General features: G+C 46.5%; 5 protein-coding genes and 1 non-coding gene across 10 annotated transcripts; 4 read left to right on the top strand and 2 right to left on the bottom strand.

The window, feature by feature from the left end:
* Positions 1-26: 26 nt before the first annotated feature.
* LOC119128467 (ras-related protein Rab-39B) lies at positions 27-4,684 on the top strand. 2 transcript variants are annotated; one of them, XM_037260883.1, is made up of 4 exons: positions 27-263; positions 1,478-1,747; positions 2,278-2,458; positions 3,110-4,684. In XM_037260883.1, exons 2-4 carry the CDS (start codon positions 1,533-1,535, stop codon positions 3,353-3,355), a joined length of 642 nt encoding a protein of 213 aa, XP_037116778.1. In that variant the 5' UTR covers positions 27-263; positions 1,478-1,532; the 3' UTR covers positions 3,356-4,684. The 2 variants fall into 2 exon arrangements, with proteins under 2 accessions (XP_037116778.1, XP_037116779.1); XM_037260884.1 differs by having other exon boundaries at positions 27-298.
* Positions 4,685-4,902: 218 nt separating this feature from the next.
* Positions 4,903-6,999, bottom strand: vbp1 (von Hippel-Lindau binding protein 1). Its single transcript, XM_037260888.1, has 6 exons — positions 6,849-6,999; positions 5,957-6,081; positions 5,817-5,883; positions 5,652-5,750; positions 5,435-5,573; positions 4,903-5,327 (listed from the first exon to the last, which is right to left on the bottom strand). Exons 1-6 carry the CDS (start codon positions 6,924-6,926, stop codon positions 5,251-5,253), a joined length of 585 nt encoding a protein of 194 aa, XP_037116783.1. The 5' UTR covers positions 6,927-6,999; the 3' UTR covers positions 4,903-5,250.
* Positions 7,000-7,366: 367 nt separating this feature from the next.
* On the top strand, positions 7,367-7,438 carry trnae-cuc. The gene has a single exon. It is a non-coding gene; the product is annotated as a tRNA-Glu (tRNA).
* Positions 7,439-7,947: 509 nt separating this feature from the next.
* LOC119128459 (E3 ubiquitin-protein ligase TRIM39-like) lies at positions 7,948-10,878 on the bottom strand. 3 transcript variants are annotated; one of them, XM_037260869.1, is made up of 9 exons: positions 10,669-10,878; positions 10,290-10,347; positions 9,630-10,213; positions 9,345-9,440; positions 9,035-9,268; positions 8,809-8,956; positions 8,722-8,748; positions 8,475-8,650; positions 7,948-8,390 (listed from the first exon to the last, which is right to left on the bottom strand). In XM_037260869.1, the coding sequence occupies exons 3-9, from the start codon at positions 10,209-10,211 to the stop codon at positions 7,956-7,958; spliced, it is 1,698 nt and encodes a 565-aa protein (XP_037116764.1). In that variant the 5' UTR covers positions 10,212-10,213; positions 10,290-10,347; positions 10,669-10,878; the 3' UTR covers positions 7,948-7,955. The 3 variants fall into 3 exon arrangements, with proteins under 3 accessions (XP_037116764.1, XP_037116763.1, XP_037116762.1); XM_037260868.1 differs by lacking the exon at positions 10,290-10,347; XM_037260867.1 differs by having other exon boundaries at positions 9,630-10,347; positions 10,669-10,877.
* A 477-nt stretch (positions 10,879-11,355) lies between these two features.
* si:dkeyp-74b6.2 (cerebellin-1) lies at positions 11,356-13,317 on the top strand. Of its 2 annotated transcripts, XM_037260887.1 has the most exons (4): positions 11,356-11,677; positions 11,904-12,366; positions 12,434-12,553; positions 12,626-13,317. In XM_037260887.1, exons 2-4 carry the CDS (start codon positions 12,079-12,081, stop codon positions 12,821-12,823), a joined length of 606 nt encoding a protein of 201 aa, XP_037116782.1. In that variant the 5' UTR covers positions 11,356-11,677; positions 11,904-12,078; the 3' UTR covers positions 12,824-13,317. The 2 variants fall into 2 exon arrangements, with proteins under 2 accessions (XP_037116782.1, XP_037116781.1); XM_037260886.1 differs by lacking the exon at positions 11,356-11,677 and having other exon boundaries at positions 11,870-12,366.
* Positions 13,318-15,979: 2,662 nt separating this feature from the next.
* khnyn (KH and NYN domain containing) lies at positions 15,980-19,959 on the top strand. The gene is made up of 9 exons (XM_037262151.1): positions 15,980-16,043; positions 16,425-16,632; positions 16,702-16,836; positions 16,920-18,181; positions 18,334-18,464; positions 18,557-18,653; positions 18,741-18,848; positions 19,170-19,271; positions 19,341-19,959. The coding sequence occupies exons 2-9, from the start codon at positions 16,435-16,437 to the stop codon at positions 19,675-19,677; spliced, it is 2,370 nt and encodes a 789-aa protein (XP_037118046.1). The 5' UTR covers positions 15,980-16,043; positions 16,425-16,434; the 3' UTR covers positions 19,678-19,959.
* The last annotated feature ends 633 nt before the right edge of the window (positions 19,960-20,592 follow it).

Below are 20,592 nucleotides of genomic sequence, written 5' to 3'. Positions count from 1 at the left end.
ACGGTTCTTTACGGTAGTGGTACTGATGCGGGATGAGTCAGGCGTTATGATGCTGCTATCGCTGCCATTTCCCCGGCCCATGGACGCATGACATGCGGATGACTGTGCGAGTTTGCCGTGCCAAGTGAGCCTCAACGTTTAAGTGCCCTTGTTGTATCTTTCGCAGCAGCGGCAGGACCAGCAACGAGGGCACCAGTCCAGCTTGGAACTTCGGGGCCTACACGGCCGCCCCTGTCATCGCCTCCAGCAGTTGGCTGAAGTAGGTCCGTTGCGTTTCCTGCACCTGTTCTGTCAGGAGGTGAAAGACTTTTTTTTCCCCCCGCCATCTGCTGACTTCACTCTAGTAGATCAACCATGTGCACGTGTACTAGTGTGCACACTGCACAGATGTATTACAGATGTGGAAGTCAGTAGTGGGCAAAATAAATTGAACTAACAAAAGTTCTCATTTACTTTTACCTAGTTGGATGCAGTTGTTTCACTAGTGCATCCCATTTATTCTATTTGTGCCCAGAAAAGAGTTGTGGAAGACATAGCATGCAGAAATTCTATGCAGTAGTAGAAGACAGTAGTGTTTGTGTGTATGTGTGTGTGTGTGTGTGTGTGTAGGCTGTAGTAATTGTCTCACTCATGAGGAAAACACCTTTTTTTTTTATTATGCCTTCAATGCCATGCCATATATGCCAATTTATTTGGTAAACTTCAATTTAGTTGAAAGCACCCATACTACACTAAACGCACAAATGCAAGTCAAATTTCTGAGCGTGGAATCCCATGTTTAGGAAGGTCACACATTCAGGGCCAGTGGGGGCACCGGTCCAAAAAGTTGTGTGATGCTTCTCAACCATGTGGGAACATTTTGGGGAAGTCCCTTGTGGAATTCAATGAACAAACACTCTCCAGTGTTGACCAGAATACATTTCACTTCCTGTAGAAGAGGTCTGTTTGGCGTAATGCTAGCAAACAATGCAAAAGCAAATACAAGGGCCAACAAATTGCTTCAGTGTTGCAGTGTTATTTCTTAAACAAGAAATATTTGAACACAAATGGTGGTGCAACACAGACAGATAGTAGAGCAATACACAGATATATTTATCCTCTGCAAAGAATGACTAATATTAGTATGTGTCATATACTGCCCCCAAGTGGCCAAGGTATGCATATCAGAAAGAACAGCATAATGGGCATTAAACCAAAGCAAAAAAATGGTTGACCCTAGTATTCTATTTAATTATGCCATTGTAGATTTTTTTGACATAAAATAAACTACACAGGACAATTTTTTTATATGAATGGCATTTAAATTGATTTTAAAAGGAAAATATAATTTGAGATAAGAGGGAAGCTAGTGTGGTCAATTGACTTGTACCTCAAGGCACCAATGAATAATGACAAATGAATATTTCAACATGAGCTGGTGATTACAGTTGTTCTCTCTCTCTCTCTCTCGCTTCGCGGAATGCTCCCGCCTCCGCAGACGGAAAAGACAAAACCGGTCGAGCGACAGAGCGACAGCTGAGTCGAGCAGAGTCATGGAAGCCATCTGGCTGTATCAGTTCAGGCTCATCGTGATCGGCGACTCAACAGTGGGCAAGTCGTGTCTGATCCGCCGCTTCACCGAGGGACGTTTCGCTCAGGTGTCGGATCCCACGGTGGGCGTGGACTTCTTCTCTCGGCTGGTGGAGATCGAGCCGGGCAAGCGGATTAAGTTGCAGATTTGGGACACCGCCGGCCAGGAGCGTTTCAGGTGGGCCACATCTGTATAGTCGTCATTGAGTTTACTCGACACTAAAAAGAAACGTTGCCGACGCCTGCTAACTAAACCACGCAAGAAAAGAAGTCAGGGTTCAATGACGTGAGGAAAGGTGTACATAACACAAGGCAAAGACACCCTGGAGGTGTGAAAACTAGAATTACCACCTTAAGTGTTTGCTACAAGCAAACAAGCTCTTTTTAAAATGACAAAATTAACCAATGGAAGTTGGAGTTACATACTGTACATAAATATACATAAATGCTTGAGCTAATCTCCTTTTTTGTAGGCACCTTTCAGGACAAAAACAATATCCAACATGTAAACAATGCGTAACATGATGGTATAATCCAAAATATTCCATAGAGCTAAGACACACTTTTTAAATCCAGAAACACTCCTGAACACGTCACTGTATAAAGATGGATATTTGAACACAAATGGTTGTGCAACACATGTAGCCAAACATGAATGTAGAAAACACAAGTCGTGTTCCAATGGCCTACGAAATGTGTCGCCCGCAGGTCCATCACTCGAGCGTACTACCGCAACTCGGTGGGAGGGCTGCTCCTGTTTGACATCACCAACCGCCGCTCCTTCCAGAACGTGCACGAGTGGCTGGAGGAGGCTCGCAGTCACGTGCAGCCGCACCGCATCGTCTTCCTACTGGTGGGCCACAAATGCGATCTGGACGCTCAGCGACAGGTGCGTGCAGGCTCACACTGACTCGCCCGTTGCAAAAATGGGGAAGTAGTGCACATAATTGTCAAAACAACTCGCACCCTCTACTTACAGTATGAAAGTCCACACACCCGCAATTCTAAAAGTTTATATGAAAACGCGAAATTGCTCATCACAGAAAGAACAGCATACGTCGTTTGAGGGAATTACGAGCCGTTCCAAAGACTAATCAGAGTTGTCCCTTCAGATTTATGCTAGAATTGAAAACATTTGTCCATGTCAGCCTACTGTAACATCTGAATTGTGTTTGGGACACTTGAAACAAAATAATCTGTTTATAATATATACCGTAAGTTTCGGACTATAAGCCACACCAGCTAAAAGTTGTGACGATGAAATTTGCGAAAAAAGTCACAGCTTAGTCAGAAATTTACGGTAATACTTATTTTGATCATTTAGCGGAATGGAGCAAGGTTTTTTCATAGTGAATGTATTGTGAAGTAAAAAAAAAAAAAGTATTGGGCACATTTTAGCTGCAAACTTGACTGTCTTGAAATACAGGAAGTAAAAGAAAAAGTTAATATGGACACCCTTCTCCCATGTCTATAGTCAAAATGAACAGTATGTAAAGTTTGCGTGAAAGAGGCCAACTTTTCTCCTCGGCCAACGTTGCAGGTGAGCCGGCAAGAGGCCGAGAGGCTGGCGGGGGTGTACGGCATGCGCTACATCGAAACGTCGGCGCGAGACGCCATCAACGTGGAGCGTGCCTTCACCGAGTTGACCAAAGACATCTTCGCCCTGGTGCGCTCTGGAGACATCAGCATCCAGGAAGGCTGGGAGGGCGTCAAGAGCGGCTTCGTCCCAAACGTGGTTCACTCCTCCGAGGAGGTGACCAAGAGCGACCGCCGCTGCCTCTGCTGATGTGCGGCTGCGAGGCGGAGGACAGCTTTTGCTCTTCCGGGGCAAGTCGGCGGAAGCACAGCTGAGCGGCGGTGCTTGTTTTTGACACGAGTGGAGAAAGACACATCCCAAATATTAATGAAGTACAGACCCTTGTCCGGGCTCTCACAATTCAAGTGGGTCTCCTCCTTCAGTATGCAATTCCATCATGACACACAAATTGGAGCCACTTGGAAGGACTCCTTGAGCGAAGCCGCATTGCAAGCCGGAAAGCTCGTCGAGAGTCGGGGGAAACTTACATGGGACTTGGAAGCAACTAAAACACTTCACGACCATGCAATGTTGGTCCAGCTGGCATGCAGTCACTATTCATCCCCCATCCGCAATTTTTGTGTGTCCATCACCATGTACTTTCGCTTATCATTCATTCTAAATGAACATTTCTGGCCAATACCGAAAGACAAAGCCAAGGCTGAAAACCAAAAGAGAAAGTCAACCCCAAAAGTTTCTATTCCTATATGTTGTATGTGTTGTTAATATTACATTTGTGGAATAGGAGTTAAGCAGCAAAAGTCAACCGTTTTTTATTTTATTTTTTTAATTCATCTCTTTTTGCCACTGTCAACTGAAAATGATATCACACTTGCTTCAGGTAACAACCAAATACGGCTCAGCTTTAGAAAACTGGTGAGTTGTGATTGGCTGTGACGGGAGCCCTGCAACTGTGATTGTCATTTTCAGTCGACAGCAAGTGGCAAAATGGCCACTCCCTGAGATGGATGAAAACAAGTGGATTTTGCTTCTTTAATCTATATTCCACAAACAAAACCTTAATCAGAACACTGTTTTGACTAGTCGGGCTACACAGAACATTAGAACAAAGAAAATCTTCCGGTTGACTTTCCCTTCGCTCACTTCAGCAGTCAATCAATCTACGTGTGGCTGACCAAGGTGCCCCATTGGCAGCCACATCGGATCACCCCTCCTCGTTGTTTGCCATTCCAAGTCTGATTTTACCCCCTAACACCAAGATCGTCCCCCATGATGTCCCCCTGGCCAACGTTCCCCATCATTTAGAGTGTTTTCTTTCAACCTTTTTGCCCACATCATCATCATAACACCCTGTTTCAGCCATATACTTGCACTATCTGAAAGCTGAGAATGCACTTTGGGGCCATTTTTGATGCATCCCAACTAATCGAGTCATGTGGTTAGCTTAACCATTAGCCACCTGGCTCTGACATCATCACCTGGAAGTTAACCAGAAAGGTGCGGGTAGCCATCGCTGCTGAAATGAGTCATCTGTCCTGAAAAGCTCAGATCGTCTCTGAAATAAATCACTGGACATGATGCATGGAAGTCTGATTTTATATTAGGACACAATAGCAGCACAGGCATGTTCCTAATCTTTTATTTGACCTGTTGACATTGTTTTCAACTCTTCCCAATCAAAGGACACAGCCTCCCTTCGACGCATACACACATTTGCTTGCCTCGTCTTAGGATAGCAGAAATGTGCCGAGTAGGACATTCTTCATCGAGTGTCCGGTTTCTCCGCCAAGCCCAATTTTTTTTTTTTTACTTTGGATACTAATGTGTCATGTACTGAAAGATTGCCAAGTCAAGTTTATTTGCCAAGTGACAAACTTCAGTTTTGTCTAATGGCCCACTGCTGCTCTTGGTGTTTTAACGATAGACAAATAAATAGAGTCCAAAGAAAAAAAACGTAAAAATAGGTGGAGAAGGAGCACAAGCATAAGATGACCTCCCCCCCCTCCCAGTAATCAACTGAAAAAGTGTCATTTGTTCATTTGGATCTGAAAACAAACGTAGCCCTCGATCCATCTCACATTCTGATTGAAGAGAAAAATCATTGGCGGTGGGGTGAGAGGGGACCGTGTTTCATCTAATCTGGATTAAGATTTCTCTGATGATTTGAGGAGGCTCTCTCTGCTCCTCCTCTTCACATCCCAGTTGTAGACTCGTGCCATGTCTGAGGTTAGCGCGAGGGGTCAAGGGCCAAAAGGTACCATACACAACCAACAACAGGGGTGCACGCACACACAGAAGGGTTGCCAACACATACATATGGAAGGATACTGACTTCGGTGGTGGTGAACTGGTCTCGCAGGAAATCTAGGTCCTCCTCCAGTGTCTCCAAATTTCGGGAGGCAGTGCACAGGTTCTTCTCCAGCAGGGCCTGAGCGTCGTCAATGTCGTACTCCAACATGACATTTGCCTGTGAGGTGTAGTGCACACAACCAGCTGAGGCGAGGACGACCCATAACCCCCCCCCCCCCCCTCTAAGTTGACTTACGCCGAGCCATAAGCACACTTTGTCAGTGGGTGGTATCGAAGCCTTGCAGTAAACGTTGTCGGCTAACATGAAGTGTGTTTCCAAAGGCTCTGTGGTGTCCTGGTGATGAAAACATAAAAAGCGAGTTACAAGACCATCACGGCGGGCGGAAAAAGTCAAACGTACCTTCTTCTTTTGCATGTGTCGCAGGATTTCTAGCGTCTGTCTGATCTGTGGGATCTGGTTTCTCAACCTGAAACCCAGTGAAGGACTGATTACGTCAGGGGGGAGGAAGGGAAGACCTCGGCGCCTGGTTTACCGCCTACCTCAGCTTCTTCTGTGATAGGTTGACTTCCATGTATTTGTACTTTTGGTACTGCTCATCCAGTCTTCTCAGAGCCGAGTCCGCCTTCTCGTTGCCGGGCAGCTTCATGAATGAGTCGACGTCCTCCTGCCAAATACATTGATTAAGTTCTTATTCCTATTCACGGGTAACTCTTTTTCTTCGTTTGGATATTTCATGTTAAAACAAGCAATTAAGCAATATTTTTGTAGCATCCATTTTTTTATTGAAAGGACTTTCAAATTCAAAGAGTTTTTCTTTTTAATGTCATTTAATCACATCGCTAACAAACTAAGCAATCTGGTATACCTGATCGCTAACAAATATCTCATTAATTCAATTCATATCCCTTTGGCAATCTGTCTCTATTTTTTTTCTGGCCCCATGACAAGAGCCCAGGTCTTCAATTTTTCCCAACAATTAACACGAGCCCGCTTGCAAGGGTGTGCACTTCCTTAAGCAAGGCACCTTAACCACCTCCTCCGCTTCTCTTGTCTGCCGTGCAACACAAATATACCGCTTCATTTCTCCTTGAGGTATTCCAATTTTTATAATAATGACTGTTAATGGATTCTTGACGGTGCTCCTGCACGATTCTGAATTTATACGTAGCTTGCAATATGTTAATTTGCATATAGAACAATGAGAGAAGCGGACGCCCGCTCGCACAGCATCGCTTGAACGACACTAAAGTTTCAAGCCCGTAAATGGAAGTGGTGGTCTGGCGCACACTTTTGAGATGTATGTTAGCGAGTTAGCTTTGTGTTAGCATGACGCTTCCAAAACGCTTCCGACGAGCACCGAGAAGGCCATTCTCAGCCCAACTGCTCAGGCTCCGCACATGAAACACGCGAGACGGCCCAGGGCTCACGTACCACGAACACTGCTTCGGGGATACCGAGATGCTTTTTCTTGGGTGCCTGGACGGCATTGCTGTCTATGGTGGCCGCCATCGTGGGGTGAGGCTCTAGCTTTCTCCCTTCCTCCCTCCCTCCTTGCTTTCGTTCCTTCGATATGTTACAAGAGATTCGATGGCTCCCTCTAGAAGGCGACTAGCCGCAACTGCACTCGCCTTCTCAAACTTTAGTTTACCACCCCAAAAATACTAAGCGACACCATCGTATTGAATTTGTGCTTGAAAGAAACAAACAGTTATTAAAGGTTAAATATAGTTATAATGACTTAAAAGTGAAACAAATTAATTGAAATGAACTTTTTTATCGCCCAATTAAAATATGTACTTCACTACACGAAAGGATATGAGGGTTTTCCAAAGTACGATCTGGGAGGGATTCGAGACTTGTAGCATGTTTGGTTTTTTATTTTAAACACATTGAAATTTAAATTATTGCTTTATATTATAAAACAATAGATGTTAACTTCACACGATAGCTCCCTGGTGGTCTAGTGGTTAGGATTCGGCGCTCTCACCGCCGCGGCCCGGGTTCGATTCCCGGTCAGGGAACTTTGCTTTTTTTGTTCGTCCAACATCGTAGGTAGCTACATTCGGGGCGCGGCTGAACAATGACGACATAAAAATGATGTAGAAAAAAATGTCTGCCCCGGAAATTGGCTAGCCTTCTTACATGTGTGTGAGCTCGAGCGACTAGAACAAATACTCTTTTACGTAATCTTTTTTGGACTTCACTATTTTTCTTGAATCAGAATCAGCTTTATTGACCAAGTTCGTGCATGCCAACCAGGGAATTTGACTCCGGTTGATCTCAGCCTCTGTACAACATTTAAGTGACTGACAACATTCAGGTAACTAACATTTTTTTATTGCCTGCGTAAAAATAATTTCAAGCTATCATTGAAAACTGAACAATTGTGCTGTGTATGTGCGGTGGGATCTCTGTGGTTGTTTTTCGACGTCATTGGCAGTGTTGAATTTTTTTGCCGCACAATTCTTCAACTATTTCAATTTAGACAGAGAATGAGTTGGGAAAAAAGACGCTCAATGGCTCTGACATGTTTTTTTTTTACTGTTGTGACAAGTCTAATGAATTGTTAACAAGTGCCACATTATTGTGGAGTGAAGGTGTCAGCGTTTGCTGGTTTACATTCATGATGATCAGTGGCGCAGAATTCCTCCCATCATCACTAACTCCAGGGCTGAAAAAAGGGAAAACTCTTTCGGTAAACACACAGCCAGTGAAAGTGTAGATATGAGACCTGGCATCCACATCGAAGAATGACACTATTCCCTCCTCGTAATCGGTGAACACGCCGACCGTTTGCGGTTTCGCGTCCAAGGTCAGAAGCACCGACGGTGAGTCCAGAGCGCGGTACTCGTCCCCGCCTCTCAGACGCATGGTCCAGAAACCGTTCTCAGGCTTTGAGGTGATCAGGCCCTTCCTATTTACTGACTCTTTGACCACACCCACATCCCAAAAAGTCTTTTTCCCCACTTCTACCTGATGGGAGAGAAAGATCTTATCAAGCGATGGGAAAGTATGGTCGTGCTGGTGTTGATGTAGAACAGTGGAGATAGTAGTCACCTGGAAATAGAACCTGCCGGATAAGAACCCTCGTTTGGCCAAAACACAGATGACCGGATCGAAGCGCCGAGGGTTGTCGGGCACAACTTGCAGCAGCTCGGCGCGGTCCACCCGCTTGCCGTTCTCCGACAGGCAAATGTTGGGATGGGCGGTAGCCGGGTCCAGCTCCACGTCCACTGTTGGAACCAGAATCTTTGTTATCTTGAATAGTCATGGACCAAGATGAGAACAGTGATAACGGCGTTACCTGCGTAACTCTGCATGCTCTTCATTTCTGAGGGCGAGAAGAAATCAGGTCTCGAGATGTTTTGAATACACGGAATGTGCAACTCACCGTCCGTCTTCAGGCCTTCCAGCTCAGTCTGGATGGAGCCAATCATTTGGGACAGCGCCCTTCTCAGCGTCCCCACGCTGGGCTCAGGGTGCACGGTAATCTCCGCCCACTCTCTTGTCGGGGGAGGCGATGTCAACGAGGGAAACCTCTGTCCCACGTGAACACAGAGATGTCAGAGGTCACACCGCATGTGACTGGCAACAAACTCGTTGCGTCTCACGTCCACCTGTAGAAGGTGCAGATGGTCGTCCGTGTCCATCAGCATCGCCAACTCGATGTTCCTCGAACGGAGCTCAGCAATTTCCCGCCGCAGCTCGTCCACCAGTCCGGTAGCCCTCTGCTCAGACGCCCTCTCACTCTGCTCAACCTCGGCGTCGGCCGCCCCTCGTCTCTCCTCGACCAAAGCTATCAGGCGGTCGAAGAGGGTCTTGTTGGTCGTCCTTTCATTTCCTGCACTTATCTGGTGAAGGACAAGAGGGTGACGCCGGCTCATGACCGCCAAGTCTAGGAAACGTTCAACAAGGAGTACGACGAACCTTGGCGAGTTTTAGGACGTTTTGGATTTCCTCCATCTTTTTCTGTCTGTCTTGGATCTTTTCCTCAAAGTCGGCCTGTGTCGTCGCCATTTGGACCTGGAGCATACAAGATACAAATGTATTGAAACAGAAATTTTAGCTGGACTCCTTGGTCTACTGTTGGGCAGAAGCCAAATAACAATCCTGATCTTTTGGATCAGCTGTGTTGGAGATTTAAAACAAAGCGGGATAGTGGAGTTGGATGCCCTTGTACATGTTGGTGTGGAAATATTGCCACGGCGTTACCTTCCTCTCCTCGCTCTCCTGGTCAATGTGAACAACGCGGTGGCCTTTGTGCTGACTCTCGGTGCAGAAGCGGCACACGCACCGCCGCTCGTCCCGGCAGAACATCTCCAGGAGCTGGTTGTGCTGCCCGCACAGACGCTCCCGCAGGTCGGCGACCGGTACCATCAACCTGTGCATCTTCAAGGTGGCCACGCTGCGGTGCGCCTCCAGATGGGTGTGGCAGTATGAGGTGAGGCACACCAAGCAGGAATTGATGGCTCGCACCCGCAGGGAGGCGGCGGCGCACACGTCGCACGCCACCTCGCCGTCTCCGGGCGGGGGCGAGGAGGACGAACTTAGCGACATCCTCTTGAAGGTGTCGGCCAGCTCCTTAAAGGCGGCGTTGACGCTTATTTCGGGCCGGCTGGCAAAGGTCTTGTCGCAGGTGGGACAACTGCAAGTCTCGCTGGCACCCCAGCGGCGCTGGAGGCAAGCCTGGCAGAAGTTGTGTCCGCACGGAGTGGTGACGGGGTCGTCCAGGACCTGCTCGCACAAGGGACACTCCAACTGCCTCTGAGCCTGACTGCCGCACGGGGAGGCCATTTCTGCCACGCAAGCAAAACAAGTCACGTCGTTTGTATTTCAAAGTCGCTTGTACACGTCTCTAAATGTAGACTCCACCTTGCACGATTAGGTGTGCTCTTCTTTTGTTCTGTAAACTCTTGACACGCCCGCACAACTTTTTGATTCACATGGGAAACGAAAGAGTGATTTAAATAAACGTTTATTGCAGTGATTCAAAACGTGATTTTCTACTCTTACAAAATCCATTCTGATATTGAATAGACACCCGGCTGGCATTTCTGACGTTTGTGTGCCATGATGATTTGACACGATTGTATGATTTCTTTTTTGGAACAAAGTTTGTTGTGATACGGGTTCCCCCAAACCCCCCCCCCCCCCTAATGTTGTGTTTAGCTCCAGTAAAAGTCATTCAAAAGGAGTGCTGATAACATCATAAGATACAAAAATTGGATCGTAATCAAAGCGCAAAACTTACCGCGATGATCTTGTGCACGCGTCTCTTCTCTCCTCTGCGTTGTAACGCTCGGAAGACTCACGCCCGATCAGGGTCCAATGGTTCATATGTTCGACCTATGACTCACCTGAGCACTGAATCAGATAGGAATGCTGTTGCTCTGTATAAGCGGCATTGTTTCCCGCTTGTCACATGGTTCCACTTTACAATCATGTGACATTTTCAGGAACTTGACAGTCAGACTTTTTTGTTTCCCCCTCAACATTCTGTATATCTTGCTATTACAAAACCCAAATGATCATCTCTTTTGACTATGATAGATAGATAGATAGATAGATAGATAGATAGATAGATAGATAGATAGATAGATAGATAGATAGATAGATAGATAGATAGATAGATAGATAGATAGATAGATAGATAGATAGATAGATAGATAGTCTAAAATGGGACAGACCTCGAGAGAGCCTGTGATTGGGATGTGGATGGACTGAGATTGGACCAGGCGCACTCAGAGTCCAGCCTGGCATCTCTTTAAGGGAATGTGGTGGCACAAATATGATAGGCTGCCATTTTCCTTACTGTGAGCTATTGAAAGAGTTTTTATTTATAGCAGTTTGGTTTTGAAGCTGCATTTCAATATGATTTCATCAGGTAAAAAAATGAAAATGACAGATTAATTAACATGGATGAAGAAAGCAACTTTGACAAAGCAAACCTTGCACACTGTGCGGGTGACAACAAAAGATGCCATATTGCGCGGTGGTCTAAAATAGTATATGTTTGTTTTGATGACTTCATGCACAGCTTGGAGGAGAAAATATCCGCTATCATACGCCAGAATGGATCATTTTGCTTGGAGAGCGCTGTTGTCCTCTTAGCCAATAAAAGCTGAGGAGGCAGGAAGGGAAGCAGGTGGGAGTCGGTGGGGGGAGACAGCGGAGAAGAGAAAATTTGGCCGGGAATGAGCGGCAAGAAATAGCAGAGGCAAAGCTGGAGTGGACAAGTTGTCTGCGTGCACATGCAAGCGGTAAGTTGTCCTCTTTATTCTTCTCGCGTGTGACGGTCGGTGGTTTTTGGTTACGACAAAGATGTGTCCACAAGTGTTCTTTTCACTACAAAATTTAAAACAGAAAGTTGACTTTTACCAACCGACCGGGTTGTAATAGTCTATCCATACCTCTGAAGTTTGCCGATTGATGTTTCTGATCGGGACATGTCGTCTGTTTAATTCAAATTCTACGATCCCACCCAAGGCAAGATCGCTCTTCACTTGTGTGCCCAAAAAAGGGCGTCGTGCTCACTGCTATGAGAGCTCCACCCGGTCTTGGCAAAGCTCTTCCTTGAGGATCTGCATCATGTCTCGTGGCCTTGAAGCAGAGCACCATCCACACCTGTGAAGATCCCCCCAAGTAACACGTCCTTAGAAAGATGCAGTTTCAGCCTCCTTGGCCCCACCTCGCCTTTTTTGCCGGAGTGCTTCTGGTCACCCCCTGGGTGCCCCCGGGGGTCCGCTGCCAGAATGACACGGAGCCAATCGTGTTGGAGGGCAAATGTCTGGTGGTGTGCGACTCCACCCCCTCCGCAGAGCCATCGACAAACGCCCTGGGGATGTCGGTGAGGTCGGGAACGGGCAGGGTGGCCTTCTCGGCCATCCGCAACACTAACCACGAACCCTCGGAGATGAGCAACCACACCATGACCATCTACTTTGACCAGGTAGTTTGGACTTTGGTGGGGTGGAAAGCAGGGGACAGCGCATTAGGGTCCTCTTCTTTATTCACAGATCTTGGTGAACGTCGGAAGCCATTTTGATCCCGCCAGGAGTCTCTTTGTGGCTCCAAGAAAGGGAGTCTACAGTTTTAGCTTTCATGTGGTCAAAGTTTACAACAGGCAGACAATACAGGTGCGTTCTCCATTCTTGGTACCTCCTCTGCGAACTTGACTTTTTTATACCTCCTCACTTTGTTTCTTCAAGGTGAGTTTGGTCCTCAACGGATGGCCAGTGATCTCAGCCTTCGCGGGTGACCAGGATGTGACCAGGGAAGCTGCCACTAACGCTGGCCTGGTGATGATGGAAAGGGGGGACAAGGCATATCTCAAACTGGAGAGGGGCAACCTGATGGGTGGGTGGAAGTACTCCACTTTCTCCGGATTTCTGGTCTTCCCTTTGTAGTACAGCGGCCAGGTGAATGCTTGTGGAGAGACGACAAAGCCTTTTAACCGTTGCTAACAATCATGTTAACCAGCGAAAGACTTTTAAGCTAGTTAGCTATTATTAACATGCACCAAAATCATCCTGACTATATTTTTCATCTCCCCCAAACTTTTGTCAATAACTCGTGATTGTAACCCAATGTCTGTGCTTGCTCGCACCGTGAGGCTGCTCGGAATTTTCGCAAAAGCATGAATCAATTTGTATTTTGATTTTGTTTGCTAGCTTTCTGATCAGTCTATCTTGCGCTACTAGCTACAAGCTACTAGCAAAAATTTCAATAGAGCTAGCTTGCTGGAGCATTCCAAATAGCTAGCTATACTGTATTATAGATGTCTTGCTATCGCATTCATTTTCAATATATACTCTGTCTCACAGTGACTGTACTATTTGTTCTCACACTAGCTGGTGAACATGAATGCACCTGGCAGATAAAGTTTATCTGGTCAAAATGACCTTGCCTCCCTTTGTGCTTAGTTACACACGTGATTGCCACCACCAAGCCAATGCATTCTAACCCAGTCGTCCCTAACAAAGTTAGACTCTCATTAAAACTTTTAATAATGTGTAACTGTCGTAAACAGCATTGATGCGCAACCACGGAAGCATGCAAGCAAGCGTGTGACTTTGTTTGTTATCCACGCCGTGACTCTTCGCATCCGGTGGCAGATGGAGAATCAGCGGCAAAGCAAAGGCGCCATCGCCAGAAGCCTGCTGGGTTCACTCCGGACCGCCATAAGCTGTAAGTCTCAGTGGAGGCCAGCGTTAGCACGTGCCGCTAAGCAATGTGAAATTTCATTGCCAAATGCAGGCTAACGCTAAATCAAGTCCAAGAACGCTTCACAGGTTATAAATAAATACATATTCCATACATTAAAATATTTTGGATATTTTTATTTTTAGGCTTTCCCTAAAATGGAAAAAGCATCTGTGCTTTTTCAGCATGTGGCTCTTTCTGGCATCCATTCAATACTTCAGTTAAAAATATACAGTTGTCCGGTAGTTACTGTTAGTGTAGCACGTGTTGAAGATAAAGGAACATTGAAAGTTTCCCAAAACCTTTCAGATGATTTCAGATGCGACAGAGAGCCTCCCTTGTTTTTTGAACAATTGTTTTTAGTTGATTTTCATCTCATAAAGATTTATTTGATATCCAAATTAGGAATTGGAAAGATTGCTGTTTTGAAGGAAAAAGGAAAGAAACTAAAAAAAAACTCCTCTGAACAGACTTGAGGTATTGTCTATTGCAGGGATGGGCAAACTACGGCCCGCGGGCCACATCCGGCCCACGGGACCGTTTAATCCTGCCCGCCAACCCTGAATAAATTGTATTATTAAACATTTTTTTGGGTCATTTTGCATGCAATGATTGCGTTTCCCCAGTAGATGGGGAAGCGCTCGCCTGCGCATTTACTACCGGAAGCCGTGTCAGAAAGCTCGGTGCACACTCAGAAGCGCGTGTACGTACTCAGTAGTACGGACATGGCGCACTCGCGCTCTATTTGTATCAGTCCCGAATTTAGAGCGTGGGCTGTGACGACAGCATTCTTGTAATTCGCGCTCAGCTTTCAGATGCAGTTTTGCGCTAAAGCCACCCACAAACCTTCCCCTGGAATCCTTCCATTAAAATGAGTCGCCCAAGGAAAAGCAAGGTGGACACAGTGCCGAGTGTTTAAAAAAGAGTGGCCAATTTGGCTCGACGTACGCGACGTGACGTTCAGCCACATCAACATCAACCCGTCACAGATCGAGGTAAACGGACCAACACCTCGGATCTCTCCTAAGAATTGCCACAACAAATTTTACTCCAGACTATGACGCGCTAGCAAAAAAGGGAGACCAACAACACTGTTCCCACTGAAAATGAAGGGGAGGCTCTCAAGTTTGTTGTAAAAAAATGCATTTTGAATATGATTTGTACACATAGCAGGGATTGACACTAGCGACCATTCTCAATTTCAAACAATGCAGGATGCTCAAGGACATTGATGCACCACCTGCTTGCGACTAATCTTAACCTGTAAAGTTCTTACTTTGAGGAAGTGTTTCCCGTTTCCTCACCTCTGTTACCAGGTGTTTGTGAGTTAAAACTCTGCTCTGATGTTCGGATACCCCTCACCGTGTTGCTGTTTTGATTACTTTATTTGGATGTATGCTTTCACCGATTCTTCAAGATGATATATTTGGTCAGAATGTTTGCCGTTTGATGTGATCTCATAAGATAAACATCTTTCATTAATCTGACCTGCAGGCACTGAAGTGATGGAGACTGTTATTCATAATAACAGTGTCGTATTTTATGAGAATCACTGATAGCAGTTTTTTAGTGAATTATTATTTTTATTTTTTTAATGCTGTTAATAAATGCATTTGTTTTCAAAAAACTTGTTTGGAATATCCATGCTTTACTACCTACTAAAGGCCAAAATCTTTTATGCAATGACCTTTACAGGTCGCTTATATTACTTCACACAAACACTACTGCTGCTCCTGGTTCGGCCCTCCGGTCCAAATTTAGAACCCAGTTCGGCCCGCGAGTCAAAAAGTTTGCCCACCCCTGGTCTGCCTGTTGCCGCAAATATTCTCATTCCAAGGAAGAGTGAAACTGATAGGGGGGGTCTTCCAGTTTCAAAACATTCCTTTATGGACTTTACTGGAAAATATGAAAGATAGCTGTTCTCTTTCCAACCTGTGAAGTTATTAAATGAGGGCTGTCTCAAAACTTTTGCATACATTTGAAGATTTAATAATAACAACAACAAAAAAACCCGTTTTGACGTCACCGGAATTCCCCCCTCAACGCCTTGAGAAACTGTTAAAGCTGCTTAAATGACCGCTTTCTGTTTTGTGTGTGTGTGCGACGTGTAGGTGGTATTAGAATAGCCATTTTTGGCTCATTTATTAACGTGTATCTTAGCTGCGTCATGCTCAGTTTGCTTCTTTTGTTTTCTTGCTCTTCGCGGTTAGTTTCGCTTTCGTCGCTGCCTCGGTGCTTCTGGGTTTAGTGGTCCGCTCGTCCTGTCTTGGCGGATCGCGTGTTGTGTCGTGTCGTGTTGGGTTGTGTTTTGTTGTGTTATTGTGTTTTCGAGTTAGAGGTTAGGAAGTTAGTGATGTGATGTGATCACGGAAGCTTGCGTGTCGGAGCCACTCGGAAACCGAGACCGAAGAGCAGCAACTCAGGGTAGGAAAACTACGCTCATACTTTTATTGACGTTCTTTTTGTCATTGCCTTGTGCTGTTTGTGTGTGTGTGTTTTTTTGGCAAGTCACACGCTTCAACGTTGCCACTGTTTTTCCATCCGCAACCTGTACTTATATACTTGGTCATTCATATATCGAATATTTGTTAAAACAAACTGATCTTTGAATACAGTATCCATTTTTGCATTTTTTTTTTTTTCTAACAGGGAATTGTAGGGTGTCCACTCAAGTAACTCAAATTGACATAAAATAGAAATGTGCTCGTTCAGAAATTGCCTGAAAAATATTACTCATAACTAAATCAGGACATTTGACCACCTGAAAATTGTTTTAAACTTTCTTTTGGCACCATTGTTGTAAAGGAAACAAAGGATGGACGACCAAGGCAAGGTGGGGGATGACTTTGTGTGCCCTGAGGGACTGCGGGGACCTCTGAGCTCCCAGCAGGACACAGTGGAGAGAATATTCCAGGTGTCGTTCACCATCGGAACTGGTGACGTCCCGCTCGGCACCAACGGCCAGATGTGGCTGCGACTGCGGGGGTCAGACTGTGACGTGAAAGCGGCAAAGGTTTGACACCCCCCCGTGCCTCTTTGCGAGCGGTTGGCAGTGCAGATGATCAGCAAGCGTGTCTTTTAGATGTTTGTGAAAGGACTTGTGAACCAGGAGGGGCGGCAGGAGATATCCTATCCCGCCGCTCTCAACTGCATCTTCTGCGGTGCCAAAGGTTTCTTCATGGACTGCATGATCAAGAGCACTTCAGCAGACATCGTGGTGAGTCCTGCTTTTCAAATCTTCAAAAAAATGGAGGCTCTTGAAGTAATGATGCTTATCTTTGTTGCATCACATCAAACCAGGTGAGCTCTCCGGGCTCGCTGCTCATCTCTGGTCTCATTGAGCCAGTGGTGCGAGCCTATTCCCTCATTACTGACCTTTTGGATCGATATAAGGGGGGGCAGGCTGGCTCCTCGGACGCTGAAGAACGAGGTTCGGGTGAGTTGCGGGCCTTCAAAGCGCTGGTGGAAAAACGGGAGGACCGCCACATCCTGGATCTCCTCGTACTTCCGAGATCTGTGAAGGAAGCCCTGCTGGATTTGGTGAAAGAGTCAGGACAAGGAGAAGTAGGCTTCCATGAGCGTAGCCTACCTGGGATGACTTTGGAGGAAGAGCAAAAAGAGGTTCTCCAAGATGCGCGAGAAGAAAAGCAGCCGGAGCATGTGGCGGCATCGGCCGGCCAGGACGAGGACCAAGTGCGGGAGCTGTCGGCGCCAAACAAAGAGTTTGGGCTTTTGTTGAAATTCTTCACAACCATGGGGTACACAGAAGAGGTGGTTAAACGGGTCCTCGGCCGAACGGGACCCAAAGAAGCCTCTCGGATACTGGATTTGGTTCAGCAAGAGCAGGACTACAGTTGCAGGGAACAGAGCAAGAGGAAACCACCTTGTGAGATGGATGACGAAACAGTGGGAGGAGCAGATGTGCCAGGCGAGGTCCGTGGACGTCAGGCCGGCGGCGTTGGGAGCGCACAAACTAAAGAGGATGACGACTTTGTGTTGGGAGTGCTGAAGAAAGCTGCCGTGAGCTGCGGCTACATGGAGCACAAGGTGGCCAAGGCTTGCAGCATGTTGCCAGATGGCTCCACTCACCTGCTGCTCCTGGAGCTGCAGAAGGAGAAAAGCGCTGGCATGGAAGGCTTGGAGAAGCAGAGTCAGAAAACTGGAATGACCAAAGCTGGTGAGAAAAGTGATCCAGAAACGCCAAGTCGAGCAGAACCTGTCGCAAATCTGGACCTGTCGCCCAATAATCAATTCCTTCAAGTCCTTCAACGTTCCAATCAGGACAAAGAACCACCTGGACCAACGTTTCCCTCATCTTCCACTCGCAGCCCTCGGCCAAAGCCTCAAAAACCGAGCTGCTTGAAAGGAACCCTCCCCGCTCAGCGTTCTCCCACCAGATGTGGGGAATGCCGCGATGCGCCCAGCGTTCCCTCTGTGGTGGTGACGGGCAAGCAGCGCTTCATGGAGGGTCTGCAGACGCCCTTTGAACTCCAGCTAACAGATCAACCGGGGAACCCCCAGCTGAGGACCATTATCATTGACGGGAGCAATGTTGCCATGAGGTAGGTGTAGGTTGCGGAGGGAATTTTACAACCAGGGTGGCCTCTTGGGATACGAGTAACCCGACTTGTGACTTTTCATGACAAGTGTTCAATTTGTCAATCCAGTGTTTATTTTCCCTTCATTCTCATTTGAAGCTTCTCCCCTTCCGCAGTCACGGGCTCGGCCACTTCTTCTCGTGCCGAGGCATCGCTTTGGCCGTTCAGCATTTTTGGGAGCGAGGTCATCGGCACATCAGCGCCCTGCTGCCTCAGTGGCGTCAGAAGAGCGACCCCCGCGCCAGAGGTGGCTACGCCTGTTCCCTCCAGTGACTCACATCGTCATGTTTTTTCCTTCCAGCCTCGTCTAAACACGGTTTTGGTTTTTGACGTCCACAGAGCAGCACTATCTAGGAGAGCTGCAGAAGCTGGGCCTCCTGTCCTACACACCCTCAAGGGAGGTCCTGGGCACGAGGATTAGCTCGTACGACGACAGGTTGGACGAGCAGCAAGATGTCGTCTTTAGAGATTTGAAAACTTGCACCGGTTATTGCTTTTCAATAATATCAGATGATTGTTGCAGACTAATGCTGAAGCTGGCGCAAAAGACAGGCGGCGTGATTGTGACCAACGACAATCTGAGGGACCTTTTGGAGGAGTCGGACGCATGGAGAGACATCATCAAAAAGAGGTAAAACACTCCAAACAAAATTACAATTTGGATTAAATGAGATGGTAGTGGAATTACTGGCCACGGAAACCAATGAGGACACGACAGTTGTGTTTCTTCTCGCTGGTGCATCCTTGGAACGCAATACATAACGTGGGCTTCCTCTAGTGGTGATGCCTAAAGTCAGTTTACCTACTACTATCACTTTTCTCGACTCAACAATATTTATTATTTCACACTGTACTATTTGTTGTATCTGTTTTTGTACCTGCTTTGATTTTACTTCATGTCTGATCCTAAATAAGCATTGCAAATGAAATGCAGTTCATATCTCCCCTGCAGACTGCTTCAGTACACGTTTGTCGGTGATCATTTCATGGTTCCAGATGACCCACTGGGAAGGGGGGGCCCTCATCTGGATGACTTCCTCCGTTCGGACCGCAGGTGTGACGCTAGTGAAATCATTCTGAAATAAGTTAGACGCTGTTTTTCTCACAGCAATTTCCCTACCAGGACACCCGACCCTGCTGGTGTAGCCAAGAACTCCCCTTCGTTTAATCCTCTGCGCTCACAAATTCCAGTCCACAACTTTCCTGAGCAAACACCAGACGGCGCTCTGATTGGAGCAGGTGAAGGGAGGCAGGGAGAGGAAAGTCATCACCCCAAGTCCGGAGAACAGCAAGGCCCCGAGGCCATTTTAGTAAGCAGAACGGTGGAGGCCACAGCGGAATTGAGAGAGCGTCTTTGTCAGGTGTTTCCTGGTCAGGACAACATGGTGATGCTGGCTCTGCAGAGTAACCCGACCGAGAACGACCTCAATGTGCTCTCAGCCCTTCTTTTGGAGCAATAGAACTTTTGCAGTTTAGTCAAGTTCACACAACTGAAATGTCTTTTTTTTAATCTGCCGCTCCCCATGGTGCCCGCAAAATTATCTGTCAGGTATATCAGAGGTTTTAGACTGCTTTTGTCCAAGGGACCACCATTGTAACCAAGAAGCAACTCGGGAACTTCTGCTTTGGCAGAAACAGTGATCCCTCGCTACTTTGCGTTTCGTTTATCGCGGCTTCGCTACATCGCGGATTTTATTTTCCAAATTAAAAAAAAGCATTTGAAAGTCAAAGTAAAACTTCTAAATTGAGTAAAGGTGTCTAACCTTTAGTACAATGTAGTATTGCTCCAAATGGTCGTTTACATTCCTTTAGAAGTCCGTTTTCGCGTGTTAGCACGATCGCGAAATAGCATCTTTCCGCTAACTCGTTAGACTGCCCAGTACTTCTTGTTGGTGACCGTACTTCGCGGATTTCACTTATCGCGGGTGGTTTTTGGAACCAATTATCCGCTATAAACGAGGGATTACTGTATTATTTTATTTTGCACTGAAGGAGGTTAGACCTATACATGCGATTGATTAGCATCTGCATGGCTATGTTGGGAATTTCAGCTACATTTGACATAATTTGGATGGGTAAACGATTCACAAAATTAGCTGGAAAACAAATCAAGTATAAATGATGAATCCTTTTTATCTTTAAAAAAAAAAAAAAGTTACAATTATTTCCAATTTAACGGACCACCGCAATTCCGCCACGGACCACTAGAGGGCCGCGGACCACCGCGATGTGCATGAAAGCTGACCGCTGCATTTGAGGAGCCGTTTGTGGTATCAATGCCTTGCTCAAAGACACCACACCCGATGCAACAGAAGAAACGACATCTTGTCGTCTTGTGTTTATACCTTTTCCATGGTCCTTGAGATTTTATTATT

Source organism: Syngnathus acus, chromosome 10, assembly GCF_901709675.1.
Source record: "Syngnathus acus chromosome 10, fSynAcu1.2, whole genome shotgun sequence".
Lineage (NCBI taxonomy): Eukaryota > Metazoa > Chordata > Actinopteri > Syngnathiformes > Syngnathidae > Syngnathus > Syngnathus acus.
Note: the sequence above shows the minus strand (reverse complement) of the source record. Positions and strands in the feature narration are given on the sequence as shown.